Genomic DNA, 13,338 nt, shown 5'->3' with positions numbered 1-13,338 from the left:
ACAACGGCTCGCGATTGTTATCGATGGTGTTTTGTGTATTGTACATATGTGCATGTTAAGAACAAGTCTATAATTTTTTTTATCAACTTTTATTAATATATGCCTCTTTAAACCATTTCACCCGTCTCCATCATGATATAAAATTGTAAAATTCAAAATAAACGTAGTATATATCTTTATAGATATACTGATATGTGACGCATTACAATATGCAGGGGAGATTAACACATTCGTTGATATAGTGTATAATGTGCTAATATTTCATATATATTTTCCCTTAATCACCTTAATATCATTACCTTAATATCATTAAAGCATGCTGCAGGAAAATTTAATTCTGCTTCTGTTTTGGTTGAGAGAAGATTTTACTCTTTCTTTTCATATTTTGATTGATACTGTTTCCGTGTACAGATTTCATCGTACATGTTAAAAGTATAAAAGTAGATTTAAAACACCTATTTTATAATATTCTATGTACACACTTTCTCTTTTAGTTTTGTATAAAAGTGTATTATTTTCATTTTATAAAAAAATATTGTTTTGTATTTATTTTTAATTGTAATAATAAAAATTTTCTTAACGATTATGGAACGCACATAAAAAGTGAATTTGATGAACAGCTACATTCATCGTAAATATTCAATTCAAATAATTCTCATTTGAATCTGCATATTATTTATTTTAAAAAGACTAATAAAAAGAATAATTTTCAAATATAAATTCTCTATTATAGAACCTATATTTAATTTTCCAAATCCATTTTAAATCTTCTATGTCTTTTTACGCACTCTTATGGAGTCGCAGTTTGTCATGAAGATCTCTGTTTTCAATATAATTATTGTTTTGTTTTGAGAAGTTACTATTTGTTTGACAAAAATTATCAGAGATATTTCATGTCGGAAATCTTATTTTCCATGCAATTTCCCTTACAAAGTAATTAATCTATTTCGAATAAAAGTAATATGCGTAAAAGAGAAATAGAATATGATAATCAACATTTACAGTAGAAGACAAGTTGCGACAAGATTTCCACTAGTTACTTGATCAAAACATAAAAACGCTAACAAATGCAGCAAATTACATGTATGTAATTCAACAAGATCTTGAGTCAAATGATTGTAAAAGTTTATTGCAATTCGCCATAATTGTATGAATTGTTGAAATTAATTTGCATTACGTTTTTTATATTCAAAATTATAGTTCATATATTTCAATTGCAAAGTTGATTACGTTAAAAAAATTCCTACGATTTGTACGAATTATTTTCTTTATCTGTGCAACTTTCGCATGTAAAGATAAATTTTTAAATTAGCAATTCTCGTAAATTTACATGAATTGCGCGATATTTCCTTGATTTTATATGTATCTGTCGTCACAAGCCATAAATCATACATCCGGAAACGTACTACAAGATAATATTAGATTGAAGAGCTATGCGTCTACGTCCTGAGTCTATACTCGTGTGTATACAGTATCAAAAAACTGTATATTTATATAATATATATTGATAATATACCATGCACGAACAAAAATAAAATATGAAAAAAATGTTCATTAACGTAAAAATAATGTCCTCGCAATTCCTCTTCTCGTGTTATTAATATATACAGGATTATTTTTATCGTCTGTTTATTCCGACCGAAGCTTTTATCGGAAACACGAGTCTCGGCATAACAAGCTCAGATTACATATCATAAGCATGAAACTGCGGTAATAATGATATTTCTGATAACCATTAGAGAGAGAAGATAAAGCGTACAAAGGGGTGACAAAATATGCCCCGTTTCCATAATCACTTTTCGATTACCCGGAATCTTTAGTACGACGTCCTTGAATTCACGTTATTGCACGATTAACTTGGAATTTCCCGCGCTTCTTACAACTTCGCGCGAAGTACCTCGATCTTCTTGGCAGCGCGCTTCTGCAAATCGGGCAATTTCAGAGCGAGACCCATGTTTCCTTGGATCTTGACCTTTCCTTGGAAGAAGGCCTTTTGCGGATTTAATTTCCCAGAAATGAAATCAACCACGTCGGTGTCACTGACCGTGAAAGTGACGTCGGGTTTGGTCTTGCCGTTGTACTCGACCTTCCCTTTACCGGTTTTCGCGTCCACGATCCAGTATCCCTCCGCGCCACCAGGCCCGTTTATGACCTTGAATCCATAAATGCCGCGTACCCTGTCAATCAAGCCTTCCTCGTCCTCCTCCATTGCCATAGCGAGTGTCTGGAACAACACGTTCGCCTTGAAGACACTGGGATCGGCGGCGACATTCACGTTATGCCTCATTATGCCTGTTTGCTTCGGGAAGCCCAAACGATAGAGGCCCACGACGACCGCGCCACCCAGGCCTATGTTGTGCTGCAACGCCAGTTTCGCACCCGGCACTTGTCTCATGCCGGCCTCGCCGCGGAGCTGCCAGCAGAGCTCCGCGCACTGCGCCAGTCCCGTGGCACCCAGAGGATGTCCTTTCGAGATCAGTCCACCGCTGGGGTTTATGACATACTTGCCGCCATAGGTGTTGTTCCCAGAGTCTATCATCTTGCCGGCGTGCCCGGGAGCACAGAGTCCCAACGCTTCGTACGTGATCAACTCGTTCGCAGAGAAGCAGTCGTGCAGCTCCACTACGTCAACGTCGCTTGGCTTGAAGCTCGTCGACGTGAAGACCTTCTCAGCTGCGTTTCTCGTCATGTCGTACCTGCAAAGTGTTGCGATCGAATGATCAAGTTCCTCCATTAGAATACGCTTTAGCTTCTGCCTTTTTTCGTACCCGACAAGATTCATGCACGAGAGGGAGGTGAACGTTGCCGGCTGGTCAGTAGTCATCTCCATCGCCAGGACTTCGACAGCCTGCGGCTGCAAGTGATGCGCTCGAACGAACTCCTCGTTGGCCAGAACGACAGCCGCCGCGCCGTCGGAGGTAGGACAGCACTGGAGCTTCGTCAGCGGTCCAAATATCTTCGGAGAGTTCATTATCTGCTCGAGGGAGTACTTCTCTTGGAACTGGGAGTAGGGATTGTTCGTGGAATGCAGATGATTCTTGTAGGCAATCTTGGCGAAGTGTTCAGGCTTAGTGCCGTACTTCTTCATGTGTTCGAGGCCGGCGTTGCCAAACATTTGAGCAGTGATAGGTCCCTCGGTGATGCCTGGAATGAGACGCAGGATTAACGCACACCTCATCAGGCCTCGTTCTACTTGGCATTTGGCCTATCACTTACCTGCGATGTCTGCCATGAGCTCGACGTGCTTGTCCATAGGATTCGTGCGATCCATAAACTTCGACATCAGCGAGCCACGCTCCATCTTTTCAAATCCAAGCACCAGGACGCACTTTGCGTTGCCGCTCTCGATGATCTGCTTGCCGAGGTAGAGAGCAGTCGAGCCGGTGGAGCAATTGTTGTTGACATTGTAAATGGGACAGCCGCTGAGCCCGACCTCGTAGACCGCCCTTTGGCCGCAGGTCGAGTCACCGTAGACGTAACCGACGCAGACGGCGTCCACGTTGCTGTAGGATATGCGCGAGTCCTGCAGGGCCTTGCTCACCGCCTCCTTCGCCATTTGCGGATAATCGAAGTCGTCTCTTCGGCCGGGCTTCTCGAACTTGGTCATCCCGACGCCGATCACGTACACTTTCGGCTTGTACACCATCCTGATGGTCCTGCTTACCGCAGAGGTAAAACGTGAAAAACGGGAAATTTTCGTGGAGCGAGATCGTCGCAGGCAACGATGTTGCGCAAAATTCCTGTTTGCGTGTCACGCACGGAGAAATCGCGAAAGCAGGAAAATAAAAGAGTGGCGATGCACGTAGCAGTGCAGCAGCGACGGGAGTGATAAAGTCTAGTAGCGGTCAACAAAACGAAGTGTCCATTGGACTTTAGTCTTCTCTATAGTAATCGCGATAAAAAATTGAGAAACCTCTTGTAAGGCAATGACGAAGCTGTTTCCAATTGTCGCAAATTGATACGCGGCGACTAGCGGCGACAATCTTGATACGGTCTGAGTTCAAATAACTTCATATAGATTGGACGCTGATGAGAAATCTCGGGCCGCGAGAGCGCTACCGTGGTGTCGGGAGTAAACTTTACTTTTTCAATAATATTCCGATAATTACATCATGAATGTAATTGCGTTTGCCAATAATATTAATAAGAATAATATTAAAATTACTTAATTTTTATTATACAGGGTGTTTCCTCTAACTGTAGCACTTAGAATATCTCTGCTTCCTTTGATGATATGAAAAAAGTCAAAGGACGAAAATTGTTCGATTCAAAGAGACTAGTACTCTGGTAAAAAAATTATTTTTTTAATGTGACCTTTCACAAGATATCAAGGTCATCAACATTTTTTTAAACGAGATGGCATATTTTCCTTAACGAAATGATGTAGCTTGTAAAAAAACAAATCCAGCCATACAGAATATGTTGACCTTCATTTGCACGGAACATAGTCAACGAATCATTTCCTGATCGCTGGATTGGACGTGGTGGAAGAATTTCTTGGCCGGCTCGATCACCAGATCTTACGCCTCTTGATTTTTTTCTTTGGGGACGCCTAAAAAATGAAGTTTATCGCGATATTCCGACAACACCTGAAGATACGCGAGAAAGAATTCAGCGTGCGTGCACCGCAATTACTCCGGAATCCCTCAAAAACGTAAAACAATAGTTTATTCATCGAATTCGAAAGTGTATCGAAGTAAACGGTGATCATTTCGAACATTTGTAAAAAAGGTATATCTTTGTAGTTATACATACAATAAATAGAGTTTCTTTTTCTAAACGTGATTTTTGTGGTTCAAAGTCATTTGAAGGTCAACATATTCTGTATGGTTGAATTTGGTTTTTTACAAGCTACATCATTTCGCTAAGGAAAATATACCATCTCATTAAAAAAAATGTTGATGAACTTGATATCTTGTGAAAGGTCACATTAAAAAAAATAATTTTCTTACCAGAGTACTAGTCTCTTTGAATCGAATAATTTTCGTCCTTTGACTTTTTTCATATCATCAAAGGAAGCAGAGATATTCTAAGTGCTACAGTTAGAGGAAACACCCCGTATAGTCAAAGAATATTATACGTTTTAAGGGGATGCTGGAGTTGCTAGTGAACTATTTTTTCACTATAGCGATGGTAATTGCAGTTTCGAAAATTCTCTTTATTGCTTGTGCAGAATAAAAAATCCTTTTCCACAAATGAAGTATAGATAGAAAGAAAGCCCGCTCTACAGGACTTTATACTCAAAATGGAAAAAAGTTAAAAACTTGCATTTGTCTTTTCTAACTTTTTTCCATTTTGAGTATAAAGTCCTGTAGAGCGGGCTTTCTTTCTATCTATACTTCATTTGTGGAAAAGGATTTTTTAATCTGCACAAGCAATAGAGAGAATTTTCGAAATTGCAATTACCATCGCTATAGTGAAAAAATAGTTCACTAGCAACTCCAGGATCACCTTAAGGGGAGGAAGCTGGAGTTGCTAGTGAACTATTTTTTTACTATAGCGATGGTAATTGCAATTTCGACAATTCTCTTTATTGCTTGTGCAGAATAAAAAATCCTTTTCCACAAATGAAGTATAGATAGAAAGAAAGCCCGCTCTACAGGACTTTATACTCAAAATGGAAAAAAGTTAGAAAAGACAAATGCAAGTTTTTAACTTTTTTCCATTTTGAGTATAAAGTCCTGTAGAGTGGACTTTCTTTCTATCTGTACTTCATTTGTGGAAAAGGATTTTTTATTCTGCACAAGCAATAGAGAGAATTTTCGAAACTGCAATTACCATCGCTATAGTGAAAAAATAGTTCACTAGCAACTCCAGGATCACCTTAAGGGGAGGAAGCTGGAGTTGCTAGTGAACTATTTTTTTACTATAGCGATGGTAATTGCAATTTCGAAAATTCTCTTTATTGCTTGTGCAGAATAAAAAATCCTTTTCCACAAATGAAGTATAGATAGAAAGAAAGCCCGCTCTACAGGACTTTATACTCAAAATGGAAAAAAGTTAGAAAAGACAAATGCAAGTTTTTAACTTTTTTCCATTTTGAGTATAAAGTCCTGTAGAGTGGACTTTCTTTCTATCTGTACTTCATTTGTGGAAAAGGATTTTTTATTCTGCACAAGCAATAGAGAGAATTTTCGAAACTGCAATTACCATCGCTATAGTGAAAAAATAGTTCACTAGCAACTCCAGGATCACCTTAAGGGGAGGAAGCTGGAGTTGCTAGTGAATTATTTTTTCACTATAGCGATGGTAATTGCAATTTCGAAAATTCTCTTTATTGCTTGTGCAGAATAAAAAATCCTTTTCCACAAATGAAGTATAGATAGAAAGAAAGCCCGCTCTACAGGACTTTATACTCAAAATGGAAAAAAGTTAGAAAAGACAAATGCAAGTTTTTAACTTTTTCCATTTTGAGTATAAAGTCCTGTAGAGTGGACTTTCTTTCTATCTATACTTCATTTGTGGAAAAGGATTTTTTATTCTGCACAAGCAATAAAGAGAATTTTCGAAATTGCAATTACCATCGCTATAGTAAAATAATAGTTCACTAGCAACTCCAGGATCACCTTAAGGGGAGGAAGCTGGAGTTGCTAGTGAACTATTTTTTCACTATAGCGATGGTAATTGCAATTTCGAAAATTCTCTTTATTGCTTGTGCAGAATAAAAAGTCCTTTTCCACAAATGAAGTATAGATAGAAAGAAAGCCCGCTCTACAGGACTTTATATTCAAAATGGAAAAAAGTTAGAAAAGACAAATGCAAGTTTTTAACTTTTTTCCTGGAGTCGTCTGTATTATCGGCGGAATCGGTGATTTTCCTGCATTTTTCAAGAAATATATCTTTTTATTGAATTCACAGAATGAAAAATCCTTTTCCACGATGAAAGTACACACAATAATGTAGTGTGGAAAATAGGACTTAACTGTCCAAATGGAAAAAAAATCACAATTTTGATTTCAACACAATTTTTATTTGTGGAAAAGGATTTTTTATTCTGCACAAGCAATAAAGAGAATTTTCGAAACTGCAATTACCATCGCTATAGTGAAAAAATAGTTCACTAGCAACTCCAGCATCCCCTTAAGTGTAGTTATTCTTTTAGTTACGCACATTTATATTTCAAGCTTCATAACCTCAAACTCTTTACTGCAATTAATATCGTATTTATAAAGCAATTAATCGGATTTAATTGCTAAAAATTCCATGCATAAAATCCTTTCTATATTTTATCCTTTTTTCCCAGCAATTCAAATATACACCACGTGACCTCCCTCGAAGTGCCGAAAGTGCGGTAGATCCAACGAAAAACGAGCATATCCATTTATAGCGTTGCGCAGTGGCGTAGCACCTGAAGATGTTACACCGCTGGCTCGTGCTGGAGGCTCGCCGGCCATTGCGCGGTCGTGTTTTTGCCGACGAGAAAGATGGCGAACTCTTGTTTTCAAGATTGCTCGCGCTCACGGCACTCGCAGTACGCGACGGCGATTTTGAAATAATCTCGCGCGAAAGTTGACATGTCGTACGCGCGATCGTCGCGGTTACGTTAAAACCACCGTTGTGACGGCCCGCGCGCGCGGTCGCGTCACGCAGCGTTCGCCGCACGTCTCGGCGTCTCTCGCCGCGGTCCCGGGAACGCGGAGCGTGCAGTTCGCTCACGCGGGATTCGCGCGGATTCAGTGCTGTCAAGTAATTCGGACCTGGTGCGGTGCGGTTCGAGGAACCGTGGGCGAGGACGCGGTCGAGCAGGTAGAACAGTCGCGCGGTACCGCTCGAGTTTCTCTAACCCCCAAAGTGTGTTTATCACTCGTCGTTGGCATCGCTCGCGGTTTTGGTTAGGCGAGGCTCGCGCGAGCTCGGCAAACTTAATGACACCGAAGCGTTGCCGCGCGTGTTCCCCGGAGCGGATCGCGCTACGATGTGATCACGCACCGTCAGGTCTGTGAACTGACGATCATTGGTTTAACGCGGCCACGATGACGAGCAGCGACTTCGACGTGGAGTTCTTCGAGCGGAAGCTCTACACGTTGAAGGACTCGCAGGAGTCGATACAAGGACTCTCCGCATGGTGTCTGGAGAGAAGACAGCATCACAAGAAGATCGTCGCCACTTGGCTGCAGGTTTTGAAGAAAGGTAAGCCTCCAGTGCCCCAGCTCTCTGTTGCTCTCGTGGACGCTACGATGTGCAGTATAACAATGCTTTGTAATTCCGTTGTCTCAGGTAAATGTAATCTCGAGTCAAAGTTGCATAACTTCTAAGCAAACATGTTTCTTGCGTGTACAGTAAAAGTGGAGCATCGGCTGACGCTGTTCTACCTAGCGAACGATGTCATTCAGTACTCGAAGCGAAAGAACTTCGAATTCGTGGAGTCGTGGGGCACCACTCTGCAACGCGCCACCACCATGGTCCGCGACGAGAAGGTCAAGCATCGCATACTGAGAATCTTCAAGATCTGGGATCAGCGCCAGATCTACGACGAGGAGTTCCTCGCCGATCTGTCCGGCTTGATCTCGGCAGCGCCAAAAAAGAAGCTGGAGCCGCAACCAGCCGGGCCGCCCGAGGAGTTTCAGGCTGCCCTGCTCATCTCGACGATGAGGTCCTGCGCGACTCTGGAGCAAGCGACCGACGCCAGGCTACGAGATCTACGGGAGAGCAACATAGACATAGAGTCTGCGGAAGAGTTGCGCGCGTCGCTGAAGGACAGACGACGCGTGGAGGATGCGGAGAAGGAAATAGACCTGGTCGCGAGGAACGTCGAGAACTATGTCCGTGCAATAGAGGCGGAACTTCGGGAGAGGAGACAAGTGCTCGAGTTGCTGGAGCAGGCCGATCAGTTTTATGAGACCCAACGCGGGGAGGTGAAAATAGTGACGAATGTAAGTGCCAAATGCTTGCGAATCACGATTCAATGTCTCCGCTGTATCTCATGGCTGCATGTGTTTTCGTGAACAGGCTTATCGGAATTTCGGTAGTCGTGTGAAAAATTTAAAGAAGAAGCTGGACGAGTTGTTACCGACGTTCGTCTCACCAATACCGTCGCCCGACGTGAACGCGCCGTCGCCAAGTCCTGACAGCGATATAGAACTTCCAGGGGACGAAGCCCAAGTGACGAACAACCAGTCAGGACTGATCGACGTGGCACCGCCGTCTCTCTACGGCTCGTATCCTCACGAATATGATGCTCTACCCGTACCAGCCCCCGAGATGGTGCAGGGGAACGAAACGACGGATTTTACCAATAACTTTCCATCCTTCATGGGAGGAAACGTAGATTTCAGTAACATGGTAAGATCAAGCAACACGCATATTATTTCGTAAAATAGAGAGTTCAAGAATTTTCCATTATTTGCGAACGTATCGGATGGATTGTGCGTTATCTTTTCTTCTCCAGAGAAACTTGTTCAATGAAAGGTCTGCGACCCCTCCAGGGATGTCTCAACAGTACAATGAATCTTTAGAAGTAATTATATTCTCTTACTCTTTATATTTGCGAAAAATTGAAATCGCACGCACGTATATATTATATATATATATACATAGGGTGTTTCCTAAGTAAGTAGACAAACTTAAGGAGGATATTCCTTGGCTTATTTTAAGAAGAAAAGGTCATATAAACATATGTCCTAAACTGCTTTGTTTTCCAAAAAAAAGTACATCACTGTTTTCGTTCACTTTTCGTTTATTATAGAACAGTTTGTGTTATTGCAAATGAAACAAATGAAAAACAATAGTAACCAAAAAGAAAAATTATAACGAAAAAGAAAATAGTAACTAAAAAGAAAAATAATAACATCACAGTAACTGCTGAAAATGTCCACCTGCAGCCATGATACACGCCTCGACTCTCCTTTCCATTGATTGACGTACACGCTCAAAAATACCTGGAGTGTTACGTATTCTTTCACATCCATCTATTATGCGATTTCTGAGATCTGTTGAAATTTGTTGACTCGTACTGCAAAAGCACGCTATCCGAAAAGTGAACGAAAACAGTGATGTACTTTTTTTGGAAAACAAAGCAGTTTAGGACATATGTTTATATGACCTTTTCTTCTTAAAATAAGACAAGGAATATCCTCCTTAAGTTTGTCTACTTACTTAGGAAACACCCTGTATATATATATACGTTTTATCGAATCCTCCAACTTTCAGGCGAAACCGATAGAAGTAATCAACATGAGACCGTCGAAGAACGAAAGTAGCAACCCAGATTTTAATATATCTAGTTTCCTGAAAACGGTCCTCCCGTCCTCCGACGAGACGCCGGATGCAGGTGGCATACCCGGGTTAGGCCTGGACGTTTCCGAGAACCGAGTGGAATCGCCGCAACGGCCCAACTACAGGCATTCACCTGCGTTGGGCCAGCTTCCCGTCACGCCCGTGATCTCGAGGATGGGCAACCAGGGTGGTTTAAATAACTGTCAAATGAGTCACAGTACCCCGTTACCGGTTCGCAATCTGTCCGCCGAGTCGCATACCCCGTCCCCGTACTCGAGTCAGAACAGTCAGAGTAACGTGACCGGGCCGTTCGACGGTTCCGCGACGGCGAACACGGTGAACCCGTTGCCTCCCCCGCCACTGCCGCCGCCGATCTTCCTCGACGACGAGAACTGCTACAACAAGTTACCGCCGAAATTTCCCACGTGGACGCCGCCGAACGAGGGCATCAAGGAGTCGGCCAAGTGGGAAGAAAAGGGTATAGAAAGTGCTCCAAGAATTTAATTACACGAATTCGCCCGTTGCTGTAGACGGCGGTGCACGGCAATGTTCGATGTAGCGGATTTCGCTGTGTGTTTAGGGAAGAACAGCATGAACCCTACGTGGCCCGGCGAGTGCGACGACAAAAACAAGGGCTCGTGGATGGACGGCGACGGAGACAGGTGGGATTCCAATAACGACGCCACGTGGTCAAGCGGCAGAAAGAACGAGATACTGTCCGAGACGCCCGAATCACCGCCCGTCTACGAGAAAGCTGGCTTCGTCGAACCTGTGGAGTACAACGAACCGCAGCCGCAAGAATCTCTGAATGCCACAGGAGACGTAGATCACAGGTAGCGTGGACGATATTTTTCTATCGTTGTTCCGATTTATCTGGAAACTGTCGGTCACTCATTGATCAAAATCAATTGAAATACCTTCCTGCAGAGTAATCCCGATTCCATGACTATCGAGAATCAGCTGTCGACGTATCGACTGATAAAGGCAGCAGCAGACGTGGATCATAGAAATTTGATTAGTCTGACTGGTAGCCCAGCGAACCACAACAGTCTTGGTGATTTGTCGCTGTCTTCTTTATCCAATAATAATAACCTGTGGCCTACCGGCGATCAGGATTATCGGTGAGCCTCTGATCAATGTTATTTCTTTATAAACTCCAAATATTACATATTATGCGTGAATAAAATTCATGTATTATTAGTATATTAATATTATCCACATAAAGTAATTAAATATTAATATTTTATGATATAATTACATAAAATTACATTAATATCTTGTATATATTTATATATATATAGTTTTTATCATTTTCTTGTATAATTTAGACGACACATGCAACCTGGTGACATTGTTGAAAGCGTCGACATGGAGATGTCGGACGACGAGACCGACAGCAAGCCGAAAGCTCGTGTTCTCGTCGATTTGAGATCCCAGGATCGCGACATGCGTATCGGGCCGCCGTCGTCCTCGTCCCACCTCGACATGGATATGCGTATGATTTCGCTGCCGAGCGGGCAAATGCCACGCGGCGGCCAACTCGTGCAGGATGTACACTTGATGCGCCCGGGGCCGCCTCCGCCGCTGCCGCCGCAGTTCCAGCACAGGGCCAGGGCGGTTTCCGGCAGGAGCAACCGGAATTCTCGCATCGTAACCAGCCGGTAGATTTCATCCGAATCAACCGAATTTTCCGCAGAACAGGCCGCCGCCGAACTTCCTACCGTCGAACCAGCAGGACTTCCATCCGAATCAACAGGAGTTCCATCAGCTGCAACAGCCTCAGGATTTCCATCAGTCGCAGCAAGACTTCGAGTATCACGACAGGGAGCACAACATGCGACCCAAGCAGGATTTCTTGACGGAGTCACCGGGACGCGGCAGGTACTCGCAGTCTGCGGATCACTCGCATCCGCGCGACGGTGCGTCCTTCCATAGGAACGAGCGCAGCAATCGCGGCGGCAACCGCGGTTTCCCGAGGAATCGCCGGGACAGGTACTCGGACGATCACAACATGAAGCAACGGAATCTGGCCAACAGTCGCAAGCCAAGGTCGCAGGATCAGCAGCATCGCCAATCGTCGCCGGAGGTTCTACCGAACAGCGACCGTCGTTGTTGCAGCCGCCGACACGGTCATCATCCTTGACGAGGAGGGCATGCCGATCGGCATGCCGGAATTCGATCAGGACAACAACGCGCCGGTGACGGAACTGGGTCGTGACAATTCGACAATTGTCCGAACGCCTCGATGCGCGCGCGCGCAGAGCATCGCACGACACGCCGAGTGCCCACGACTCGGAGCGCAATCAGCAGTCGCAGCAACAAAAGCAGCAGAGTCACTCGCACGGGCCCGCTCACGCGATCACGATCGACGGGCGCCGTCGTCAGCCGAGTCGGATGACCAGCCGTCGTCGACGCCGACGAATCAAGTGACGGTTATCCCGGTAACAGCGGACAGCGTCAGCGGCGAGCAGCAGCAAAACCAGTACGTTCCCATTTCAGAGTACGAGGAGCACGTGGAGTCGACCGAGCATTCGACCGGTGGTCTCGCGGAGAAGCCGAGCGCGCTGGACAGCGAGTCCGCGGCCGACGGTGGGCAGCAGGGGAGCTTCGCGGAGAACGAGCGGCTGAGTGATCCGACGAGCCCCGCCACGTCGGGCAACGGACTGAAAAGGTCGAACGGCGACTTCGACGAACAGGGCCGCGAGGAAGAGAATCCGCGAAGAAGCGGGCCTTTGCCGAACGGGCCGCAGATGCGGGGCGTCGACTCGACTCAGGTCGGCCCGAACGGTCCGTCGTACGTCACGGAGATGCACCAGCCACGCCGCCGATCTACGAGTACGACGGGCCGAACTTCCGACGCGCATCGGCGCGCCCTTCCCACCCTGGCGGGGCGGGCCTCTCTCCGGCGGGCAGAGGCGGGTTCAGGGGCGGACCGTTGCCGCGCGCGGCCGTGGATGGACAGAGGGCGCGCGCGGACCCGTGGCAGCAGTTTCTCGTCGAGAGGGCTGAACGCGGGGGCGGCCAGTTCCGGGGTGGTGGCGGCGGCTTCAGGGGCGAGACGGGCAGTTGGTAGACTGGTAGACGGAACGCGAACCATTGAATCATTTCGGCGAATTTGCGGAT

General features: G+C 44.7%; 2 protein-coding genes across 2 annotated transcripts; one reads left to right on the top strand and one right to left on the bottom strand.

The window, feature by feature from the left end:
• Positions 1 to 82: 82 nt before the first annotated feature.
• LOC105274767 (non-specific lipid-transfer protein) lies at positions 83 to 3,996 on the bottom strand. The gene is made up of 3 exons (XM_011331151.3): positions 3,217 to 3,996; positions 2,769 to 3,144; positions 83 to 2,696 (listed from the first exon to the last, which is right to left on the bottom strand). The coding sequence occupies exons 1-3, from the start codon at positions 3,644 to 3,646 to the stop codon at positions 1,877 to 1,879; spliced, it is 1,626 nt and encodes a 541-aa protein (XP_011329453.2). The 5' UTR covers positions 3,647 to 3,996; the 3' UTR covers positions 83 to 1,876.
• Positions 3,997 to 7,127: 3,131 nt separating this feature from the next.
• LOC105274768 lies at positions 7,128 to 13,288 on the top strand. The gene is given in 20 exon segments (XM_026974824.1): positions 7,128 to 8,130; positions 8,281 to 8,873; positions 8,950 to 9,282; positions 9,389 to 9,457; positions 10,150 to 10,693; positions 10,775 to 11,051; positions 11,145 to 11,336; positions 11,544 to 11,821; positions 11,824 to 11,873; positions 11,876 to 12,311; positions 12,314 to 12,337; positions 12,340 to 12,437; positions 12,440 to 12,461; positions 12,464 to 12,567; positions 12,570 to 13,026; positions 13,029 to 13,070; positions 13,073 to 13,112; positions 13,114 to 13,162; positions 13,164 to 13,221; positions 13,224 to 13,288. Coding segments are annotated over 20 exon segments (3,888 nt in total). The 5' UTR covers positions 7,128 to 7,973.
• The last annotated feature ends 50 nt before the right edge of the window (positions 13,289 to 13,338 follow it).

The sequence above is a fragment of the Ooceraea biroi genome, chromosome 14 (assembly GCF_003672135.1).
Source record: "Ooceraea biroi isolate clonal line C1 chromosome 14, Obir_v5.4, whole genome shotgun sequence".
Taxonomy (NCBI): Eukaryota; Metazoa; Arthropoda; class Insecta; order Hymenoptera; family Formicidae; genus Ooceraea; species Ooceraea biroi.
This window is presented reverse-complemented; position numbering and strand designations above follow the sequence as displayed.